The sequence below is a fragment of the Fonsecaea multimorphosa genome (assembly GCF_000836435.1).
Source record: "Fonsecaea multimorphosa CBS 102226 unplaced genomic scaffold supercont1.22, whole genome shotgun sequence".
In the NCBI taxonomy this organism is placed as follows: Eukaryota; Fungi; Ascomycota; class Eurotiomycetes; order Chaetothyriales; family Herpotrichiellaceae; genus Fonsecaea; species Fonsecaea multimorphosa.
The window spans coordinates 269,101-285,985 of record NW_015971656.1 but is presented as its reverse complement, the minus strand read 5'-3'; the positions used below and the strand labels follow the sequence as shown (position 1 = coordinate 285,985).

Genomic DNA, 16,885 nt, shown 5'->3' with positions numbered 1-16,885 from the left:
CTGAATTGCCCAAATGAGGTCACTTGCATGTGCATAATACTAGTCGATTTTCCGCTTGGCTTGGCAGCGGTTTTGGAGATGCGCAGCCTCGACTCGAAGCGGGCAATCTTCGACACAAGGTGGACGCTCAAGGGCGACCATCGCATGACATTGTCTACTCTTAGTTGTGACATCCCTTGAACTTCTGTTACAACGGACTAACTTTCTACCATGGCGAACTTGAAGGACTCAAATGAGCCATTCTACGTGCGATACTAGTACGGATTTCCCCCTCTACTTGCATTCTTAGAAGGCTACTGACCATGCGCAGCTCTGGCCATTCCGGCAGATTCGGCCATGAATTTCTAGGTACGAAGGGCTCAGGTCTCCAATGTGTGGCTTTCACTGACGGTCGGACAGAATTTGACTTCAGAGTGATTGGAGACGGTCGAAGCGCAACAGCGAGATATGCAAACAATTCCAATTATCGCAATGACTCCCTCATTCGCAAAGAGAGTATGCATTATACCATCGGTATTGCGCCTGGCTCCTGACGTGTGTCTAGTGTGTGTCAGCTCTCTCCTCGTCGCAGAAATCAAGCGCATCATCAAAGACAGTGAGATCATGAAGGAAGACGATTCCCGGTGGCCACAAAAGAACAAGGATGGAAGACAAGAGCTTGAGATCAGGTTGGGAAACGAACACATTCAATTTGAGGTGGGTGACACATTCTACATTGGCTGCGAACTGGACTGACGGTGCGCAGACCGCAAAGATTGGGTCTCTGGGAGACGTGACGGACTCAGCCGACCCGGAAGGACTGCGAGTCTTCTACTACCTGGTGCAGGATCTCAAAGCGTTGGTGTTCTCTCTGATATCCCTGCACTTCAAGGTAAGCTTCTCTAACAGGGGGTTTAAAAGACATGCTAAGCCAATGAACCGCAGATTAAGCCCATCTAAAATCAACCTGTTTGTGGCCTATATCCTCGATACCTCACAGAACCGAGTCCACCAACCGAAGCCGCTTGAGCATCAGTCTCAGTCGAAGGAGACGTCCTTGGAATTTGACCGCAGAAGCATTCATGATCTGAAAGGGACATTGTACAATGGCTTCTCGAAGCGGTGTTGATTGGCGACAGCCGTAGGCGGTTGGCTGCGTGCAGAACATCTAGGGCCGACAGTGATCACCTCTGGTCAGTCTGGATGCCTCGAGCCATTGTATCTGGCACATAGACAGCAGCAGTGACAAGAGTACGCAACGACAATGTTTGTGATGCGAGGCCCACGGCTTCATGAGTTGTACCCCGCAAAAGGCAAGGAACCTCCGAAAGCCGGGGCGGGAGTTTTAGTTCAACGAAAATTGGGTCATAATAGATGGGCTGATGAGCGAATGCGTCTCCAATCAATCAGATTCCCGCTGCCATCCACCCGTCCAGCGTCCACTGTTCTCCATCCATCTCATCATTCTCCTCCCCATGTATCTCGTGCTCTGACGAACGGGCTTGGATTCCTTCGTCTTGCGATTTCCCTAGCAATCCATCCCACCCCTCCGTGCCTCTATCCTTACGTTCCGCCATTTCCATCATTCCTCTCTCCATATGATAACCTTCCGGTCTCTCACCTTTCAATGCCAACCCATGCGCCCGATACGTCGTTTGATGCCCACGACTCCGAGATAACTCAACCCAATGTCGCGTGCCCTGCTCCATTGACCCCACCTCCCGAGAATGACGGGAATGATGCCACAAGGCGTCTAGTCGTGTCGCAGAGTCTTGATGGCGGAGATGGACTCGACCGGCGATCCGTCAGCGACAACACTGCTGCCGGCATGGCGCAGATGCAAGAGGAGACTTTGTATACCACCCCGCCAAGTTTCGATGAGAAAATCCATGCCGATGGCTCCAGCGAGACTCCTCTCCTAGATGGTGTTGATGATGACATGGGCTTAAGCGAGCGCATTGAAGACGATGGCGCGCGGCGGACCGGTCAATTTGATGCGACGGCCACCACACCAGTCATATCGACAGGCAATACCCGGCAAGATATGTCTGACATGGGAGCCACGGCGGATGAGACAGGACTAGACGGCAATGGTGACCTGGGCACATCGTCGCCCCCGCTGAGATCGTCTGCGAACAACCGGCCCGGAGGCTTCCCTCGAGCTGGGGATCCTCCCGGCAACCCAGCGATCGACCAAGAACTAGACTGGTCGAGCAACGATCTGAGAGGATGGGAATTTTCTCAACGGCGAATTCGACCACAGTACCCATCGGCAACATTCCAGCCCTATTCCAAGTTCAAAGGCACTCAGCAGTCGGACCGGCAGATCTATAACGTCGAAGTGACCATTTTGACCGTGGACATCGAGCAGTGCAGCATGTCGGGATACCTTCAGATCTGTGGCCTGACGCCGGATCATCCAACCTTGACAACCTTCTTCACCGGCGAGATCATCGGCGGACCAAACCAAAAGTATAGTTTCAGGACCCGGGATCCCACATGGGGTGCGAGCGATAAGACCGACCTGACGCACTGGGCTCGGTTCCCTGCATGGAGACCGCTCAGTCTGCATGCGAAGCGCAACATCAATTTTGTATACCCCATGAACCACGAGAACTGGTGGCAGCAAGACTACATCTTCATGAGGTGGAAGGAACATTTTCTGGTCCCTGACTACAAGTTGAAATCCATCCAGGGAGCCAGCTTCGAAGGGTTCTACTATATCTGCTTTAATCAGATTGAGGGGAGAGTGAGTGGCATCTATTTCCACTCCAAAAGCGAAAAGTGAGTCTCCTACCCTTTGCTCCGAGACACATAATGGCTAATGCTCCAGCAACAGGTACCAACAACTCGAATTGAAGCACGAGGGACAGCCAGGCGTCTGGAGGATGGGTGTCTGTCCGGCCGTCGAGTTCCGGTGAAAGGACGAATTCAGCCTTGTGTCACTGCTCATTGAGGAGGATCCCAACACCTTTTCTTGTGTATACTTTACACCTGTAGATGATCATATTGCTGAGGGTGTCTTGTTTTCCCTTTTTTGCTGGAAAGGATAGATTTTTGATAATGGCCAGATCACGAACTTCAGACGTAGCCGGGTTGGGGCAACATGGCGCCTTTCTTTGTGGTGGGAGAGGAGAATATCTAAATATCTTTTATTATTTGGAATTGTCTCTTCCTCCAGAAATCGGTCACTCGATATCAGGCACAGGCATGTGAGAGTGATCCGTCATCGTGCAGGGGGCAGGAAGCTTGAATTTTGCGGAACTGTGCGAATTTGAAGCTAAAGGGGACGGAAGGATGCACATGGCTCTTCAGCTAATCGCAAGGAAGACAAGCCCTGATGACAATTAATTTTGGGATCAGCGCGATGCATGATGGCATGATGTTGGGGCACCGCCTCCGTGAAGAACAAGGAGAAACACCGAGGCATCGTGCCTGTTTGATTTGGAGGTGAGAAGAGACTCGGAGGCACTGGCATTTACGATGGTGACGAGTCCGGGGATTATTTTTGGGGGGTACCCAGGGGACCAAGACCTCGAGTACGAAGGGGCGAGGGGGGTGGTCACTGGTTGGTTGTAGGCTTCGTTACACTAGCCCGATCGATAAAGGGACTTCTAGGCTTCTGGGGTGGCTGCAGGTGCCCCCAGGTGGCTCTGGCCGTCGTCGTCGCCTTCTCCGCGCTGGCCACCTCCAGGCCTAAGTGCCTATAACGCTTGCCCAACTGTAAGCCTGGTTCCGTCCTACCGCTTATCCACCTGCAGGGCTCGCCTTGTGGCCACCGTCCATTTGCCGCACGCACCATGTCCGAGTCGGTTGACCAACGTTCATTCATGCATCTAGCCACCACAGTTTCAGTTAGAAAAACTATTATACCACCCCCTCTCTTCTGTCTGCATCTATGGCATCTGTGCTCTAGTAATTCGAAACGCTCGCTGCTGGCCGTGCGCTCGTTTGCAGCCTCGCGTCTTCTCATTTGCTTTTTTGCATGTTGCTGTGCGAACCCTCATCTTGCGTATCCCAATACGCTTCACGTGAAATTGGCCTCGGATGACACTTACCACTCCCAGTTCGACAGTTCAGATCATTTGATGACGGCTGGGCCAGGGCCAGGGCCAGATATGAACTGACCTGCACTATGGTATTGCCACATCTCTACCCCTCTGCGACTTTTCGTGCTTGCTTCCCGCCTGTCGTATCGCTCAATGACTGATTCCCGCGCTCTAGGGTTGCTGTTCATCGAGACCGACAGACTCGCGTGATCCAGACCATGGCCACTCAGAAGCCCCTCCTCAGACCCAACACTCTCACGCGATAACGTCGCAGACGGCGATTAATGGTGCATCCCACGATCCAGACTCACGCAATTTCGGGGCCCCTTCAGGTCTGTCGATCCATCAGAGTGAAACTTCCAGGTCGGCGCTGTCCACGCCCAGAGACTCGGTCAACCAGAACACGAGATCACGGCAACGCCGGCAATTGGACCTAGCAGATCACTATAACCTGCCGCTTCAGCCGCCGAAGGCGTGGAAGAGCAAAGACAGGACATGGACACACTCTCAGTTACAGAGGGAGAGGTATGAGTTCTTCGAGACCCGAGTCACGGGAGTCCCAGAGGTCTGGAGTGGCTTGAAACAGGTGATTCAATGTTTGCATGAAGGTGATCTGGCCGACGCGCAAGGGATACTGGATGCTCTCTCCGTGACACTCCCGACAGGGAAGCTCGAGGAGGGGGCCTACGATGAACATGGAAATCTGTATAAAATACCACAAGCCGTCATTTCAGATCCCATCGACGTTATCGGGGACAACACGGACATGGACTCCCAAACAGTCACCGGTACTAGTGATATCGATGCGATCGCAGCGAAACTAGAGGCAGCAGAGGGTGGTAACCTTGACGGCAGCAAAGAGACCTCTAATGAAGAAAAGGTCAAGGAAGCCAAGGGCAAAGCCCCTGTTCCCAAGGATGCTGTGAAAGTCCGATGCCGCCTCAGCGATCGCGGCGATCCTGATGTGATCGTTCTGCTGGGCAGAAGCCAGAGAGTGAGCGCCCTCGCTCAACGGATCCGGGACGAAACAGACGTGAGAGTTTCAGACGTTGGCCCATTGATGTCTTCACTAACATGTCGCGCAGGTCCCCAGCAAAGCCAAGATCCGGATCGCATACCTTGGCAAGATTTTGGACGAGAAATTGACCTTGGAAGAACAAGGCTGGAAGGAAGGGCATGTGATCAACGCCCTCGTGGTGGGAATATACAGCTGACCTGCCTTTCTCCGATAACGAGTGCTGCGAGAAAACCAGGAGTTTGTCAGAGGGTGGCGCAGTGTCCAAGCCAGCGATGATTGATTTCAGATACCCAGCACAGTGTATATCTATCTACTGAAGATGTACAAAAGGCTTGAAGGCGTCAAATTTCCATGAGGGAACCACTGCAGAGAGCACAGAGAATCTGTGGGCAAAGTTGCTTTGATAGTATTCTAATTACATTCACGAGACTGTCCAACGAGCTATGAAGATGAGATGTTCTTTTGGTTCCAGCGCATTGAGTTCTTAGATGTGGTAGACTCGACTACTCGACGGAACTGTGAGGTTGTCTGTTCTCGACATTGGACGACATGTCGTGCCCAGGTCTACATTTGATTCTTCTCTAAGTCGATAGAGGAGTGAGACCTACCACGCTACACCGGACACATGTATATCATCAGGCGTGTCGACGGTGGACGGGTTGGAGGAGGGAGTGACAGCGCGAGGCTGAAACACATAAAAGGAGACGGTCCCAACACAATGACCCGGGGATACATCACACAGAAGCAACAAGGGACAGCGGAAAAGTTTTCGATACAGGGAAAGGTCTTTTCGATGGATGTCATGCCTCTGTATCGGATCCACGACACAGTGCATGTGATTTCGTGTACTCGGTAGACGTTTGGCTAGTGTTGGTGCATCGGCAGAGGGCAGGGAATTACAAGCGGGTGGTGTGATGTGATGGTGTTCCCCGGTCAGAGTCCAAGGGCGAGCAACCCCAAGGTAGAAAAGAAGCACTTGTTTCTCCTGCTCGAGAGGAAACATTGAGATTGAGACGTAACGAAGACAGCCATCGAAAGTAGCGCCCAAACAACCCAGAAGCTCACAAGTGTGGAAGTCCTATTATTAATATAAGTCTGGGAAATGGGAAAATGGCCACACGCGCGTCCATTTATCTGTCCATCCTCTTCTTCTCCATGATCCTGGGCCTGAGACGTGTTCTGGTGCTTGTTCAGACACTTCTCGCGCGCACGGTGGTCGGGGAACGCACTGCTGAGTTGATGCAGCTTTTTCTGGACGATCAGCAGAATTGTTGGGATTTTTTGTGAGATCGGGATAGAGACTTGGGGAGGAAGATGGTGTTTTGAAGATGGTGGTGAAGAATCCGGAAGGTGAGCCGCGCTCAGATCTCCATTACCATCACCATCACCATCACCATCACAATCACACTGTCTGACAGAAAAACACATTTCAGACTTCGACTCAGCCTCAACGTCGCCCAACTCGCACGACGAACCCAAGGGGCTGCTGATGGCAGGTCAATAAGTGTCTCACATCGAAAAGATCATGAAAAACAGTGGCAGTGGCACGATTATACGCTGAGCGTGTGTATTTGGATCATGGCTCCCACCACACCCACACCACCAACCGCCTCGGCTCTCTCGGCACTAATCGACCATTCATCAGCCAAATCCGCCTCGGAGTTTCTGGCGATCACAATCCTGCATAACCTGCAGTATCAGCACGAGTGGACGGATCTGAAACTCCATCTCGCTTGCCTCAGCCAGGGCCCTAGCGCTCAAAATGGTGCAGCAGCAGGAGGAGGAGGTGGTCTGATGGCCCTGGACGGGATCAAATTCGGTGGGCATTCGAATCCTTCTTCAAGATCGACCTCGCCATCAAGATCAGCTTCTCCGTCAAGATCTGGGTCATCCACCCCTACGGGAAACGGATCGACTCCTCCTGCTGGCGGGACAGTCACAGTTCCGATAATATCCGGCCTCCCTCCACAGCACAGCTACCTACATCCCGACCTGCAGACGTACCTGATCAAGCACAAGATCAAGGAAACCGAAATCCCCGTGCAAAGGGAGTTTGTGCTGCCGCTGGCCCTGGGCGAGAAATGGAGTTTGGGGAGGTTCTGTGCCGTGTTTGACCAGTTGCCGGAGAGGGAGGTTGTCAGGGTTCGTCATCCTCGCGGGTCCGCGGGTGCAGTATACGAACACAAAGACACCAAACGTCTTCTCTGTGGCATGCGTGCGCGCGAAGGCGGCGGCGGCGACGGCACGGTGGTGTACTACATCATGCAAGAAGGGGAGGTCAAGCCCCGGCAGAACGGATGAGAAGTTGAAGACTCGATCATGAACACATACATACACACAGAGAGAGAGCCCATGGACCGAGCACCACCTACCTGCAAGACTAGAACCATTTCTCTCACCATGTGCGTGCGACAAGCAGGCCCGAGACAAAAACACCACGAAAAGAACCACATTTGCCAAGAAAGACAAAAATAAAATGGTTGGCCTCAAACCAGACCCGACTCGAGCGAGACAGATAGACGAAGTCCAACACGACGCAATGTTCGTCTGTGTGTCAATTCCTCCCGCATCAGTGGCTGGCTTAACGCAGTCATGAAGATCTCCTACCTCGTATGCACAAGGCTGCAAGCCAAACACTCACTCCAACCGCCGACGGTGCAGCTACCAATCAATCAGTCAATCACCCACCCACCATCCATTCAGCCTGCATGTAATTATTACCCAGGGGGAAATCGCATACGCAGTACTTGTACCCATACACTGTGCATTCCCCAGCCTCTCTGCCAGGGAACGGTCCTCCTGACAACCACCCAATCCCAGACATCCACTTCAAGAAACCGACAAAGGCCAATGGGGAAGGAAGAGTTGCAGAGAATAATTCGGAGGGCACTCTTCAGAGTCGACACCATTCAAAGCACCGGGGCCAACACCACAGGACAAGGGGGAACGGTGCAGATGAAGGACACACAGGAACAGAGACGAGACGGGGGGTATCTTCTGCCTCTGCTCTGCAGCGTAGGCGGCGGCGGTGGATTATCAACACGCAGTACCGAGTAGGTGGAAGGGAATCAATGAATGAATGAGAAAGGAAACGGGACAGGCTAGTCTAGGTAGGCTAGGACAACAAGAGAGAAGACAGCAGAAAGGACCAGACCAGATTACTACTAGCCAGATTACCTCGTACACACTCCAGGGTTTTAATTATTATGTAGAGTGAGCGCTGCACTGATACGGGATCCTCCTCCTCGCATGCTAGACTTCTGCGAGAGGGAGAGCATTTCACCTTCGTCTTGCACCCAATGAGCCCCGTGCACGCCCAAAAGCATCACCAGGTCAAGGGTATGGAACGCGGCCCTTTATTATATCGAGCTCGTTCCCTTCATTATGCCGCCCTGGGACATCCAGGAATCCCAAAGCGCTTGCTTCGAAACTTGTCCAAAAAGATCTCCAGGACCCCACGAACCAGACACGCTCAAGAGTGCTCGCTGGTGCTCGCTCTTATGCAGCCCATCCGAGATGCTAATGTCGGGTGAACCACTGATGGCCCTTCAACTTCTCCGACCTCACGACCTTGTGGCTCTCCTCGTGCCTGAAATGGCGATGATGTTCGTGCCTGGCCAACTTTTTGGCCTCCTTTGCATCTTCCTTGGCCTTTCGCTCCTGATAATCTTCAATCGATTCGAGCACGTCGTATTCCTGGACCGGAATGCCTTCGATCTTTTTAACCTTGGACCCTTCGATGAAGACGCACAAGCCAGCCGCGATGGCGACTAGACAGCCAAACGTGATCCAAACACCCGTGCCCCACGAGGGCCGGGTGAAGCGGTTCCAATGCCACATCCAGACACACAGGAGAACCTGGAAAAAGGTGTTGAGAATGTACATCCACACGACGAAATCAATGGTCCAGGATTTTGTCGTCGGAGCGCGGAGACCTGTTAGCGGTGGCTCGGGCATGGACGTTGCAGGGATCGGGATAGCAGGATTCTCCTCCAGTTTTTCAATTTCGTCTTCTGTATAGGGCGGCGGCGCTTCTGGAGTGCGTGGGTGGGCACTGTTGTACACAGGGGGAGGGCCAAGATGTTCCTCCAACTGCTGAGAGCCAGGGAGACGGTACCAACCCCGATATATGCCTGCGAGGCGGCGGTGGTAGCGTTCGTTGCCGCCGAGACGCCAACGCATGAGATAGTACCAATCTCGTGCTCGCCAGGGCAACAGACCAAAGGCGGTCACACAGAAGAGACCGTTCAGAATCTGCGAATCGATTTCGATCCACTTCTTTCGGGCGCTGCTGTCGGCGTCGCAGGACGGGTGGCACATGGCCGGCGCAGCTTTGAGGAGGACGAAAAAGATCATGGCGCCCCATCCGACAACGTTGAGGCCGTAGATGGTGACAATAAAACCAAAAGGGGTGAGGAAGAACTTCCAAAACGCGCGGAGACCAATCATGGTCGATTGGCTCCAGGTGTGCTTCTTGGGGAAGCGGTAGCCATTGGGATATGTGCCTGTTTCGTCGGGACCGCTTTGTATCCGTACCGCTTGCGGTCCACTGGTGGCTTTCGAGGGGGTCATTGAGGAATCTCTCTCTTGAGTCGCAGCAGTCTCGGTGTGCTTCTCCGAGCTAAAATGAAGAGGATTAGCAAATGCTGTGCGTGATAAGAATGGAGACCAGGGAGAAGAGCTCACGTTGCGACCTGCTGAATTTGTTCTGGCTGGCCATGAGCCGGCTGCTGGGCTTCAAGTTGAGGAGCCGCTGCCTCTTCAAACAAGGGCTCCTCCTGCATCAAGGTCGGCGCTCTTTTGGGAAAGTATTCATGTCTCTCTTCTACAATGGCCGGCGGAGCATTTGCCGCGAGCGAGCTCTTTCTCGTCCGTGTACTGGCAGAACTCGTCCTGGCCACCCTTCGAGCGTGGATTTCGTGCGGATTCGTCCCTCGACGTTCCATCTGGCCTTCGTGCGTCCACCCTTCCGCTGCAAACGCGCCATTCCTGATCTCTGGCAATGTAGGGATCTTGGAGCCGATTTCACCTGTAGCCTGCCACATACCAAGAGGAGGATTGCTCTCGAGGAAGGACTGTGTTAGGGAGCCCGTCCGCGTGCGAGACCGGAGAGACGAGGGGGCTTTGGAGAGGCGAGAGACAACGGAGGGTCTCCGACTTGGATCCCTTATGCTGTTGCCCACTCTTTTGAAAGACACGCTGGAGACATCGTTGGCATCTGGAACGTAGGAAGGGAATGGTTCTGATTCTGTCGGAGGAGTCGCCATGGTGGCTACGAGGGCCCAAGTGGGCAAGAAACGCAGTTGGGACGAAGAACACTCAGGCTTTTGGGGGGTTGCAGGAGGTCACTCCGTCAAGTCAAGTGATGGTCAAAGACAGTGCAGCGAGGGCAGGCAGCATTATAAGAGAGAAAGCTGAAACCTGCGTGGCGCGGTGCCATGGTGATTCGTATCCAAGGTTGACGATCGCATTGGAACCCTAGGACTGGGCGCTGGAGAACGGACACTGCTGCTGCTGCGGCTGCTGCTACGGGCGCATCTTTAGTGGAGCTTAAGCCCGTGACACCCAATGATTGCCACGCCGGACCCTCGTCTACCCCCCAAATCGAGCATCTTCTCCCCCTCAGGTCCCACCTGGGTGCCACCTGTATCGGCCTGGAGACTGCCTCAGACTGCTGACCTCAGCATATCTGCCCTGACCACCGTCCGACATAGAGCCCGTTCCGGAAAAGGGCCAAGGGCCTGCGATGAGTGTCGAGTTAGTCATGCATCTATGTCTTGACCCTTTCTTCTGCCCTTGTCCAATGGCTGATTTAACCAGGCCCCTTTTATGCACCTTGCTCAGCACACTCGTCGCCTACGCAAGGGGGCTGGAAGTCCTGGAACCACGCGTCAAAGTCCCGCGCCCAAAGTCGCCACTGAGATGAAGTTATCATTCCAGGATGAAGCCTATATCGAAGCCAGCCTAGTCGCAGAGCCAATGACCCGTAAGCTAAGGCCTCCAGGGATGAATAACATGCTTTGTCCGGTCTGCTGAAAGACTTTTTGCCTTGACTGGGCAAAGTCCTGGACTATGCAGTGTCAATCAATGTGGGAACAGTTTGGAAGATTTTTATTTCTGAAGACAGGGGTATAGGATGCGTGCTATTCATAAGTACATTCGAGGAAGTCACTCTTGTGACTGAAATCCTCTATAAGAATATCTTCCCAAGACAGTGCGTGGCTCTCCCCCAGGTTCCTTCTGACTACACAGGACGATCATTGTGAGAACATGCATCTCAATATCCACCACTTGTCTTCACTCTGGGATCCAGCTTGTTGAGGAGCTCGCTGTTGTGCACCGGGGTACCCTGTGTACCAGCTGTTGCTCCATGACCAGTAGTTCCCGTAGTGCCCGTCACTCCTCCTGGCTGTGCAGTCGTACCATATCCTGAGGTTGAGGTCGTGCCAGCACCGCCGTAGGTGCCTTGAGTCTCCCCATAGCCGCCAACACGGCTAGCAGGGTTGTTGCGGTTATCGGCATCGCTGTCCACTCGAGGATCAAGCTTGTTTGCCATGTTGGAAGAATGAGGACCCGCTGTAGTGTTTGCTGTTGTTCCATACCCTGAATTGCCATATCCTGAGTTGCCGTATCCTCCCACCGTGCTGGTTGGATTGGCGCGGTGGTCCAGGTCACTGTCGACGCGAGGATCAGCCTTGTTGGCGAGATTGGACGAGTGAGGTCCCGCCGTGGTACCAGAGGCCGGTCCGTAGCCCGAGCTACCATATCCTCCAACAGTGCTGGTTGGATTGGCGCGGTGATCAAAGTCGCTGTCGACGCGAGGATCAGCCTTGTTGGCAAGATTAGACGAGTGAGGGCCTGCGGTGGTGGTGGTGGAGGTCGGTCCGTAGCCCGAGCTACCATATCCTCCAACATTGCTGTTTGGATTGGCACGGTGATCCCGGTCGGAGTCTACACGGGGATCGAGTTTGTTGGCAAGATTGGACGTGTGTGGCCCTGCGGCGCCGGTAGACGTCCCCGTGCGACTGTCGACTGTGGGGTCCACGCGGTTGGCAGTGACGGAATCATGATAACCGGCTCCTGTGGTGCCATATGCGGAAGAAGTGTTGGTTGTAGTCGTGTCATGGCCTTTGTTGCCAGACAGAGCATCCTTGGCCTTGTTGATGAGATTCGACATTGCGGCTGGGGTACGAGGAAGATTGATTTCAGTACTGGGTTTGAATGGTGATACAGGCAAAATCACAATGAATGTTGGATTGGAGGTAAGCTCTCTGAATGATGATAATGAGAAGTTAAAGCTGGGGATGGATGGAATGCCCGTCTTATATAGGCGGTACGTTCCTTGGGCATATTTGGTCAATCCTTCCGCAGATGAGAGTGTGACAACCCAAGGAAGTCGCCAGATTGCGTCACGTATTGGCATTTCCTTTCCTTTCCAGCGATTTAAGAAACTGCGATCACTCGAAAAGGGCATCACGCTTGACGCACCCACGCCGATGCTCTTGCCTGAAGCATCCAGATCTGGGGCTCTTTCTCATGAACTGTGGCTGACTTCTTTGTGATTGGACGTCTGGAAATACCAGCCACAGTCGGAGCCACTGCTCTCGCGTCATTTGTGCGTCATGGGTGTCACGGTGGCCGTCAGATCGGGACAGCAACTGTGGCGTCGAATTTTCCGATTTGCTGACTTGATGTTATTCGTGCTCGTGGTGGCTCTTTTGCGGATTCTGGGGCAGCGAGGACAGCCGACCAGGGTCCCTAGAGAGCCCACATGACAGTGCTCAGTGGTCAGAAGAATCTGGGCGTTCTGTCAGTGGGACCCATCGCTGCGAAAATACTTCTGCAGGGCTTCCTGGCCAAGGCTGAGTTGGAGTTGCGTGCTCTGAACCTCCTGTGACAACTTTCACTCGGCCCCTCCATTGACGACGTATTTCGTCACTGCGTCCTTCAAAACCTGAATCTCACGCTGTGTCTTGACAAACACTTCACGGTACTGCTCCAAACTCTCTTGGACAACCTCACTCCGACTTTTCCGACCCTCGCAGATCGCTTTCATCTTCAGCTCCAGCTCCTTGCGGAGGAAAGGTTTGCTGACACTGACGTCGAGGCCCACGTTGTCGTACCCCTCAATCAAGGCAACGCCGAGTGTAGTGGGAATAAATTCCGGGACAGAATTGCGACCGCCTCTAGACTGTCTTGTGTCGACATACGATCGATCCTTGATCTTGGCAATGTGCTCGGCCATTGTCGCGTCTGTTCCAATGCCATTCGCATCCATCAAAGCGATCAGTTCAGGCTCGGTAAGATACCCGGGCGCTGTGGTCTTTCCATCCACCATATTTGCCTCTGATGGCTCAAAGGTCTCGCCGAGGGTGAATTCAGGAAGCTGCTGGCTGCTTTCCCATTTGTCGTAAACGTAGACATCGAGGTAATTCCTCTCCAGGACCAGCAGACCATGAGTATGGAACGTCTCAGAGCCCCACAGGATTTCAATGTCGGTCGCCTCCCCCTTGGCATCCTCTGAACAACACGCCAAGAATCTTCGGGTGACGAACTCGTACACCTTTTTTTCCAAAGCGTCCAGAGCATTGCTGGCAACATAGTTGACTGGGTGGATAGGTGGGTGAGCTTGGTCGTTGTTGCGGCCCGAACGCGGAGTCCTGAAATCACCGTCCAGTAGTCGTTGTGCATATTGCCCCCAGTTGTTGTCTTGGGTTTGCCGTTGAATTATGGCGTTGAAATCGAACTCTCGTGGGAACTGATCTGTCTCGGTTCGGGGATAGCTGATGAAACCCTTTTGGTAGAGCTTCTCCGCGACGGACATGACTTGCTGACTGGTCATGCGAAGAAAGCGGCTGCCTTGCATTTGCAACTCCACCGTTGTCAAAGGCAACGGTCTCCATTTCGAGGTGGGCTTCTTCTGGACCTTTGTAACCTTGGCATATTTCGCTTCAAGACACGCCTCAAATATAATGGTCACCGCTGCTCGGTCGAAGAGAGAGACCCTCCGCCAGTTGAAATTGACCTTGATTCTGTTCCTTACGTGGACCAACTTGATGAGCCAGAAGGTCTCTGGCTTGAAATTCCTGACTCGGTTGTATCGATCCACCACGAAGCCCAGGGTGGGGAATTGGCAGGAACCATAGGAGATAGTTTGGTCTCGAAGGTTGTCGCTCAAACGCTGGAGTTCGAGACTCTGAAGCCTAGTAAAAGAGGCGCCTATCCGCAGGTCAAGCTCGATCCTGGCTGCGACCGCACTGACTTGCCGCTCGTCCATATCAATCGGAGAATGGGCCGCATGGACAACATGGCTGGAGCGATTAGGCTTGGGGAACCAAGGGAGAGAAGGACACTTACGCTCTTTCAGTATTGCTGAACTTGGCTCGCTTCACCACAATGGCCGGGTTGCCCTTTTTGGCCTGGTCCCGTACTTCGCCGCCAATGTGTTCTCCCTCCCGGTCACAATCGGTCCAAATAAAGAGGACTCTGGCATAGCGAGCCTGCCGTTGAATGTTTTCAGCGATAGACTGCTTGTCTCTGTCAATGGTAATCTTTGTTTCGGCTTCAAACAGTTGACTCGGAGGACACGATTTCCAGCTTTTATACTTTGGGTCAAAGTCCAAGCCTGTCAGATGGCCCAGCACGCTGGTCATGGTTACCGAGCAGTTGCCCCATTGTTGGAAGTGGAAGTCAAACTCGTAATTCTTGACATATTGATTGCCGTTAACCGGGCGCTAGGGGTCTATGAGATAACCGGCCAAAGAGTAAGGGCCTGGGAATTAAAACTGGCTTACTGTGGTGACTCGGCCACCTGCTAGGTGTTGGGCGACTGCCTTGGCTATTGCCGGTTTCTCTGCGACGCAGAGGATCTTTTGGCCGGGCATAGTTCATTTTGGAGGAGTCTCATAGTCGGCGAGGGAGGATTCACTGGCCTTGATGGTCGAAGGGACGGGAGCAGGCAAAGGAGGATGAAGCGACGCGTCTGAAAAATATGAGCGATGGCGGCTGAACGCGCCACCAGGTGATCAATTGGTCAAATAGGCGGTGGGAGCAGAACCGAGTAGTGGCGCCACAGGGGCACTTGCGAGTACGCAGTGAGCCAGTAACTAGGGCGATGGTGGTGGGGTGAGATCTGGAGCCTTAGGGGTGTTTGGCCGGAGGCATAGGTGACGAGATCTTAACTGGGAAGCTTAGCTCACCTCCACCTGTACGCCTGGCCAGTACCGGTAGTCCCCCGACGGTGGCGCCCCAGAAGATATTGACAAATAATAATGATTGCGTCATTACATTTTACTGTGAGGCTTGGGTGAGGCTTCATAAACCATCTCCCCTGCCTCTTGCCTCTCTTCTCTCTACAATTGCTATTGAATCCTTCACAAGGCACTGTGTTTCTTTCAAGTGCTGCGCAATGGCTCTCCCTGTCGTACTCAGCCTGGTTGACTGTGCCGATTACAGCAACACAGTCGTCCCCTACCTCTACCAGCTGGCGTCTCTCCCAAATGTCTTCTTTTCTTCCATCACCAACACTGCAGCCTTGAAGCAGTTGTACCTTGACACGAACCCTCTCATTACCGCTATTGCCTTTGCGGTTGCTCTGTCTCCCATCTTCCTGCTGCTCTCCGAAATCAACAGGAACTACTCCCAAGTAGACCGCGTTTGGTCAATACTCCCGGCCGTCTACAACCTGCACTATGCGGTTTATTCTCACCTTGCCGGCGTGCATACAGCGAGACTAGATGTTCTTTGCGTTGTTAGCACGCTATGGAGTGTAAGTCCCAGTCTGACTGCTTATGTGTGGCGCTGATTTTGTGGTAGGCTCGACTGACCTACAATTACTATCGAAAAGGAGGCTATTCGATTGGCAGCGAGGATTACCGCTGGGCCACCATCAAGGAATATGTTGGGCCAGCGTTGATGTTCCTCTTCAACATCCTGTTCATCTCGCTAGCGCAGTCCCTGCTATTGTTTCTCATCACCACTCCAGCCTACATTCTCCTGCTAACAGAACGCTTGGCGACCTACGACGGACCAATTCAATCCTGGAATACGGTTGATACTGTCGCATCTGCCATCATGTTGGCCTTGATTGCCATCTCGTCCGTGGCAGATCAGCAGCAGTGGAATTACCATGCTGCCAAATCTCAATATCGCGAAACAGCCAAAGTACCACACGGCTGGGAACGAGCAGACCTGGACCGAGGCTTCCTCGCCAAAGGCTTGTTTGCTTATTCGCGACATCCAAATTTCGCAGCAGAGCAAGGCGTTTGGGTTACATTGTACCTGTGGTCGTGTCTGGCCACGGAGACTTGGTACAATTGGAGCGGGATCGGAGCAGCATCCTACCTCATGCTTTTCCAGTCCAGCACCTGGCTTACAGAGCTCCTCTCATCGGGCAAATATCCTCAATACAAGCAGTACCAGGAACAAGTGGGAAGGTTTTTGCCCAGCCCCGGTCGCGGCCCGCCGAGCTTTCGAGAACATAACACAGCTCGGACGAATGGTAGGGAGTTGAAGGAAAGACACGTGACAAAGACAAGATAGATATTCGGCCCAAGGCAATATACATACATACTGGGGAACTGCGTTGGATCATCCACTTGTTTGTACTATCAAGTTTGCTAAACTCCCGCCCCAGTCTGCAGGGAACACGGAGACTTGTTCCTTGGTGTCTGCTTCGGTCAAGTCCGCCAATAATCCCTGCCTGGGCCCAAAAGTCATGACGAGCAGGACTTCCATCCCTTTGCAATGTATGACCCCCACATCTCTATTTTGGTGGCTATCAGAGCCGTGCAGCGTGGTCCAATATGGAGTTGCGCCCTGCATGAAAAGCCTCTGTGCA

General features: G+C 53.2%; 8 protein-coding genes across 8 annotated transcripts; 5 read left to right on the top strand and 3 right to left on the bottom strand.

Moving 5' to 3' along the window:
- Positions 1 to 210: 210 nt before the first annotated feature.
- On the top strand, positions 211 to 939 carry Z520_09101 (uncharacterized protein; the record flags this gene model as incomplete). The annotated part of the gene is made up of 6 exons (XM_016779597.1): positions 211 to 257; positions 311 to 348; positions 400 to 495; positions 545 to 696; positions 746 to 871; positions 925 to 939. The coding sequence occupies 6 exons, from the start codon at positions 211 to 213 to the stop codon at positions 937 to 939; spliced, it is 474 nt and encodes a 157-aa protein (XP_016629308.1).
- Positions 940 to 1,606: 667 nt separating this feature from the next.
- Z520_09100 (uncharacterized protein) lies at positions 1,607 to 2,767 on the top strand (the record flags this gene model as incomplete). Its single annotated transcript, XM_016779596.1, has 1 exon — positions 1,607 to 2,767. The coding sequence occupies one exon, from the start codon at positions 1,607 to 1,609 to the stop codon at positions 2,765 to 2,767; it is 1,161 nt and encodes a 386-aa protein (XP_016629307.1).
- Positions 2,768 to 4,114: 1,347 nt separating this feature from the next.
- On the top strand, positions 4,115 to 5,242 carry Z520_09099 (uncharacterized protein; the record flags this gene model as incomplete). The annotated part of the gene is made up of 3 exons (XM_016779595.1): positions 4,115 to 4,151; positions 4,229 to 5,061; positions 5,114 to 5,242. The coding sequence occupies 3 exons, from the start codon at positions 4,115 to 4,117 to the stop codon at positions 5,240 to 5,242; spliced, it is 999 nt and encodes a 332-aa protein (XP_016629306.1).
- Positions 5,243 to 6,624: 1,382 nt separating this feature from the next.
- Positions 6,625 to 7,347, top strand: Z520_09098 (uncharacterized protein; the record flags this gene model as incomplete). The annotated part of the gene is made up of 1 exon (XM_016779594.1): positions 6,625 to 7,347. One exon carries the CDS (start codon positions 6,625 to 6,627, stop codon positions 7,345 to 7,347), a length of 723 nt encoding a protein of 240 aa, XP_016629305.1.
- Positions 7,348 to 8,565: 1,218 nt separating this feature from the next.
- Z520_09097 (uncharacterized protein) lies at positions 8,566 to 10,313 on the bottom strand (the record flags this gene model as incomplete). The annotated part of the gene is made up of 2 exons (XM_016779593.1): positions 8,566 to 9,667; positions 9,733 to 10,313. The coding sequence occupies 2 exons, from the start codon at positions 10,311 to 10,313 to the stop codon at positions 8,566 to 8,568; spliced, it is 1,683 nt and encodes a 560-aa protein (XP_016629304.1).
- A 1,010-nt stretch (positions 10,314 to 11,323) lies between these two features.
- Z520_09096 (uncharacterized protein) lies at positions 11,324 to 12,223 on the bottom strand (the record flags this gene model as incomplete). Its single annotated transcript, XM_016779592.1, has 1 exon — positions 11,324 to 12,223. One exon carries the CDS (start codon positions 12,221 to 12,223, stop codon positions 11,324 to 11,326), a length of 900 nt encoding a protein of 299 aa, XP_016629303.1.
- A 726-nt stretch (positions 12,224 to 12,949) lies between these two features.
- Z520_09095 (uncharacterized protein) lies at positions 12,950 to 14,930 on the bottom strand (the record flags this gene model as incomplete). Its single annotated transcript, XM_016779591.1, has 3 exons — positions 12,950 to 14,357; positions 14,404 to 14,780; positions 14,841 to 14,930. 3 exons carry the CDS (start codon positions 14,928 to 14,930, stop codon positions 12,950 to 12,952), a joined length of 1,875 nt encoding a protein of 624 aa, XP_016629302.1.
- Positions 14,931 to 15,454: 524 nt separating this feature from the next.
- Positions 15,455 to 16,587, top strand: Z520_09094 (uncharacterized protein; the record flags this gene model as incomplete). The annotated part of the gene is made up of 2 exons (XM_016779590.1): positions 15,455 to 15,814; positions 15,862 to 16,587. The coding sequence occupies 2 exons, from the start codon at positions 15,455 to 15,457 to the stop codon at positions 16,585 to 16,587; spliced, it is 1,086 nt and encodes a 361-aa protein (XP_016629301.1).
- Between the last annotated feature and the right edge of the window lie 298 nt (positions 16,588 to 16,885).